The sequence below is a fragment of the Sinocyclocheilus grahami genome, unplaced genomic scaffold (assembly GCF_001515645.1).
Source record: "Sinocyclocheilus grahami isolate Dianchi unplaced genomic scaffold, SAMN03320097.WGS_v1.1 scaffold587.1, whole genome shotgun sequence".
Classification (NCBI taxonomy): domain Eukaryota; kingdom Metazoa; phylum Chordata; class Actinopteri; order Cypriniformes; family Cyprinidae; genus Sinocyclocheilus; species Sinocyclocheilus grahami.
The window spans coordinates 799925-806218 of NW_015505766.1; the positions used below are offsets into that span (position 1 = coordinate 799925).

General features: G+C 39.4%; 1 protein-coding gene across 1 annotated transcript; it reads right to left on the bottom strand.

Annotated features, from left to right (window-relative positions):
* Positions 1-3707: 3707 nt before the first annotated feature.
* Positions 3708-4706, bottom strand: LOC107557003 (G-protein coupled receptor 6-like). The gene has a single exon (XM_016240283.1). The coding sequence runs from the start codon at positions 4704-4706 to the stop codon at positions 3708-3710; it is 999 nt and encodes a 332-aa protein (XP_016095769.1).
* Positions 4707-6294: the final 1588 nt, after the last annotated feature.

A 6294-nucleotide genomic window follows, 5' to 3' on the forward strand; every position in this document is an offset into this window, starting at 1 on the left:
CATGTTTAAATGTAGTCCGTCTCGTGTCAATGACAAAGGCAAGGGCAAGAAAGACTAAATGACGTCAGAATCGACTTACCATCAGGATACGAGGAGACAAACTGAAGAACATTTACTTTGAATCAACTTTCACTCAGAAATTGGTAGTAAATTTCACAAATACTGTATGACCCTGGAGCTCAAAACCAGTCATAAGGGTACATTTTGTGAAATTGAGAGTTATACATCAGCTGAAAGCTGAATAAATAGCTTTCCATTGATGTATGGTTTGTTAGGATAGCACAATATTTGGCCGAGATGCAACTATTTGAAAATCTGGAATCTGAGGGTGCAAAAAAATCTAAATATTGAGAAAATCATCTTTAAAGTTGTTCAAATGAAGTTCTTAGCAATGCATATTACTAATCAAACATTAAGTTTTGATATATTTACGGTAGGACATTTACAAAATATCTTCATGGAACATGATCTTTACTTAATATTCTAATGATTTTTGGCATAAAAGAAAAATGTATAATTGTGACCCATACAATGTATTGTTGGCTATTGCTACAAATATCCCCCAGCGACTTAACACTGCTTTTGTGCTGCAGGGTTACAAATAATTACAAAGAAACAGCAAGTAACATTGACGTAGAAAGACTGAAACAGTATTTTCTTGTAAAACTACAATAATCAGTTTTTTTTTTACAACTCATTTCACCAGGAGAATATCAAGTCTCATCCGAGTTTCACTCAGAAATAGATCACAGAAGTTATGTTTTGTAAATCCCATTTCATGTTGACTTTATTGATTTATGTTTAAAGTTGGCATGAAATAAAAATCCACCTTATTTATTTTCTAAATGCATGTAATTGATCTTATTGTGAATAATTCACCTGTGCAGATTAGATTAATTTTTTGACCTCGTAATTTTTAAACAAAATGTCATAACTGGATATTTCACATTTAAAATTTTTTTTTTTTTTTTTTTGCCCCGATCATTTTTAATTTAAATGTCATAACTGGGTCTTTCAGTGCATTTAATGTTTTTTTTATTATAATTTATTAATATTATTTTTTTCTAACAAGAATCAAACACTAAAAAAATCTACTATAATATAATGAAATATTTGCAAAAGTAGTATTTATTCACAATTAGATTGGCCATCAGTAAAGAACAACTATAAGTATAAATGGTATCTAATTTGTGCTTTGGATGAGTAGTATTTATTGCTCATTTTAACTCATTGTGAGAGTAAAATGGATTTCTCACACGGAGACCCACAAAACGAACAAAAAACTATTTCATTGATTTTTGGACTGTGAAAATAGATTAAATGTTTCTTCATCTATTTGAGTTTCAGTCAAAAAAAATCTGGATTTCCTCAGAAGACGAGTCTCAATTTCAAGTCTTACATTTCATAAGTTCTCATGCATTTCATATTGTAGTCTGGCAAGTTACAATAAAGGTTTTCTGCTTTTTTGTGTTGATTTTTGGCAAATAACATGTAAACCAATGGGGGTCAAATATTTGTACAGGCTTTCCAAAACACATCTATGTGTTGAAACTTTGCACGCACATTCATGAGCCTAAATGAGAAGAACTCACCAAATTTCAACTAGTAATGAATAGTTTAACCAATTTTCAAGCAATTGAAAAATCAAATGCATGTTAAAATGACCCACAATTATCTATCAGTCTGGATACAGTGAACTTACAGGAACCTTATAAACCTGAAGGAAGGATGCAATTAGCAGCGCTGAGATGTTACCGGGATGTTCCTGCTCCACCTGCTTCAGTGATGATGGAACTGAATGAATGAATCTGTATGAGCCTCTCATCCACTCTTGAACTTAATTAGTGCTGAAGGAGGAAAAATTCATGACCGTCAGACGAGCTTCATTAATCAGCGGACACAGCAGGTGCGGACAGTGACGACAAACCAAGAGATTCTCAGTGTCTTCTGATGTCTGCGACTTCACAATTCAGCCAATTTATCTATAAAATATTATTAACAGAAACTGGGAGTGTCAGTGTACAATCAATTCGTTCAAATATGATTTCAGTTTACACGTTTATTGTATGTTGTTTTTTAGCATTCTAATTAAAGGAACAGTTCACCCAAAATTGAACATTTGCTGAAATGTAGTCACCCTCAGAGCATCCAAGTTGTGGATGAGTTTGTTTCTTCATCAGATTTGGAGAAATTGCATCAATGTCTCACTGCAAGTGAATGGGTGCCGTCAGAATGAGAGTCCAAACAGCTGATATAAACATCACAATAATCCACAGCACTCCAGTCCACCAGTTAACATCTGGAGAAGACAAAAGCTGAAACTAATCCAGCATTACGAGTCCATAATCCATATTAGTGACAGTTAAATTGCCTTGATGGATTTGTATCTTACAATCACACAGCTTTTGTCTTCTCCAGATGTTAACTGATGGACTGGAGTGCTGTGGATTATTGTGATGTTTATGTCAGCTGTTTGGACTCTCATTCTGACGGCACCCATTCACTGCAGAGTCATTTTTAGGTGTACTGTCCCTTTAAATAGATGACATCAAGACAACCACAATATAATTCTCAATATCGTTTCAGCTCTTGTATTATTCCTTCATTTCCTCACACACACTCATGCTTACAAACACACTTTCAGTGATGAAAAACAGTCCATTTGACTTTTCATGTTTTATTTTGTGTTCACCGTTTTGTATAAAATGTACAGTCATGGACAACTTTACAAAATAGAAAACCCTTCACACGAGTAACTAGCCAAACATGTAGGCCTACGCAATACTGCTTTGGCATCTAGATTTGTACAGTAAAGTGCAACATGTCGCTTATAAATAATATAAATATACATTTTTGATGAGGGTCGTTGCTTGTTCACAGCGTGTCGAGACGCCCGGGTCTCAGTAAAGTGCAATTGCGCAACAGACACTTCAAGCGCCATATTCATACTTCTGCACGTACAGGTGACATGAACGAGAGTTTAACCCTATAAAGCCTACTGATATGCAAATGTATAAGGCCTCAGTGATCAACATGAGCAAAACACAATGTCTTCTGTCTCTGATGGATAGTTTAGAGTGTTTTCTCCAGTTAAAGCTCTTTTAGTGTAATTGCAGAAATGTCCAGCTTCAGCTCGAGCTTCTCGTGTGAAATCTTGACTGATTTTGATCAAGTAAAGGTCAGAATAACTGCAGTGATATCTCCAGATGAACACTTACTGCACTGAAGCAGCTCAGCTTTACTTGATTCTCCATCAATCATGTTTTAGAGTCTCAAATCTGATCCTCAGGATCTTTTGAGGAGCGTTTGTTTCCAGAAGCTTTACTTTCACTGTTCCTCAGCGGAGGAATGATCTTCACAAGCCTCCAGAACATCTCACATCTTCTGAGGAGCCTTTATTTCTTCAGCTCTCAATCACTGCATTATATGTTTGGAGCATTTCGATCTCATCTTATTAAGACATATTATTGGAGATATAGAGTGATCTCAAATTGAGTTACATTACAACTTGGATGCTTTTGCTCAGATTTGGGCCTCTGAATAATATTTAGCAGTTTTTTCCTCCACATTCTCACTATATGAGCCTTAAAAGCCTCACATATCAATCATGACACTCACTATTGTTCAATAAACTGTTCCATTTCCCAAAACTGCGCTATTATTTCATATATCAGGCTTTACAGGGTTAAAAACAAAGCACAGAGGATCTAGACCTCGCTGGGCGATCTGGATCGATACGAGCCCTTGGTCTGAAAGCAGCCGCAGAAGAGCATGTAGATGGAGCGCTGGATCTCGGCGTTGCGGTAGGCGTAGATGATGGGGTTAATCATGGAGTTGTAGGTGGCGGGGAGCAGCGTGGCGTACGTGTACACCGGCGGATACTCGCGCTCCCCGACCAGACAGTAAATGGCGAAGGGTAGCCAGCTGGCGCCGAACGTGCCCAGGATGATGGCGAGCGTGGAGACACCCTTCTTGGTGGCCACGTAGTGCGAGGTGGTGAAGAAGTGCTGCTGCAGCGCGATCTGGTGCGCGTGGTGACACACTATCTTGCAGATCTTGAAGTACAGGCTGAGCATGAGGGCGAAGATGACGAAAAACGACGCAGCAAGGAGGGTGAGGTTGGTGCGATTGAGCGGACGCACGATGCTGCAGGTGGATGCATCATCCAAGCAGTTCCAGCCCAAAACAGGCAGCAGTCCCAAGGCGATCGACGCGCCCCACGTCCCCACCAGCATCAGATGCACATAATGCAGCGTCTTCTCGGAGAAGTACGTCAAGGCGTTGTAGAGCGACAGGTAGCGGTCGACCGTGATGGCTAGCAGGCTACTGATGGATGCCGTGAAGGACGCCACCAGGAATCCGACCGTAATAAGGCTGATGGTCTCAGACGAGACCAAATACTGGAACGCAAAGTTCAGGATTAATCCCATGCCGGCCAGCAGGTCAGCGATGGCCAGGCTGCCGATCAGGATGAACATCGGGTTGCGCAGCGTCGGCGTGTAGAAGATGATGGCCACCACGATGGCATTCTCGCAGGCGATCACCGTCCCCGACAGGCACAGCATGATGTCCCACGGGTTGACGTGGAACTCGAGGGCCGCCGATGAGAGCTCCAGGGTCCGGTTGGCGTCGAAGGCTTCGGCTTCCAGCCACGAGGACGCCGGCAAACCTGCACTGCTCTCGTTGAGCACTGCACTCTCGTTCATTGCTCAGCCTGGACACAAAACAATGAGATGAGGAAAATCCATAAAAAAAAAACCTAGAAATGAATAGAGACTTCAAACTTAAGTTTGATAATATCATTTGCATGATGAAAATCACAAAACGTTGGTTTGTGCATAAACTTAAAGTGCAAGTTCCTGTTTTGAGGCTGGAAAACGGCACAATCGATGTCTTGATGCAATAGAAATAGAAGAGTACAGAAGTCTTTTTCATGGATATTACAAGATGCAAAACCACATTATATTATTTGCATGAAGAAATCTCTTTAACAGTTGGCCATTGAAACTCAATTGGAGCTGTCCATGGTGCTGAATCTCAAAGTTTTTAATTTTTTCAAGCATGAAGCAAAATAGAGCGTTTTATTTGAGAATAAACATCATTTTAAACTCTTAGTTCAGTATATTATCAGCAAAGATTGTGTATTTTCTGAACGAAAAAGAAATAAAAGCCACTATGTGGGCAGATGTGAGTCTCTTTAGGGGACTTCATTTACAAAATCTGTTTGCATTCAATTAAGGCTGGCAAACTTGGATGATGGTTAACTACATGATCAACTTTGTTGTTGTGCTGCTTCTCCCATTTGCTCTTTTTACATGGACTATCACTCTATATAGACTCATACAATCAGATACAACAATCATTTATCAAATATTTATACTGATAAATTGAACATGCACTTAAATGGAATGAGGCTGGATGCTTTTCTATTGAACTGTCAGCAACTGAACTGCAGTGCTCAAATTTCAAATATAGTCAGTTAAGCTACAAACTCAATGTTTCCTTTTTATATGATTGCAGCTCATCATATTAATGGAGTGTTTCAGTAGTTAGCAGTAAACCGGTTTCCTCACCTGAATATGTTCCTAGATTTGTGTTGGATCTTTGGAATGGAAATATGGATATTTTATTTGTAAACATCATACTTTTTCGCTTATTTCAGTTAATGTCATAAAACTAGGGAGCTGAGCCAGTAGTAGTGCTGACAGTGTCGCGTTAACATGACTGAATGACACTACTTTTGTGGAGATTCAGTGCATTGAGTTCCACAAATCTGAATGCATTATTTGTAAATTGACTGTTAAAGGGGTCATATGATGCTATTTTAAAGATCATTATTTTGTGTATTTGGTGTAACAGAATATGTTGACATGCTTTAATGTTCAAAAAACATATTATTTTTCAAATACTGTACATTATTGTAGGTCCTCTATGCCCCGCCTCTCTCAAACGCTTTGTTTTCTACAAAGCCCCTCCTTCTGACAAGCACAGTCTGCTCTGATTGGCCAGCTGACCCAGTGCATTGTGATTGGCCGAACACCGCAAGCACTCGTCGGAAATGTAACGCCCCTTACCATAATCGCCAGCTTCATCTTTCAAAGTAAATATCAAGACAGTTAATCAGTTGTTAGTTTTACCATCAGTTCAAGCCCGAAAGGGCAACAGAGTCACGTGACAGACACAGTGGTGATGCAGCACACAAGCCGCGATTAAGACAGCTGAGTCCTGTCCCTGCAGCTGAAAAACACCCCCACAGCATGATGCTGCCACCACCATGCTTCACTGTTGGGACTG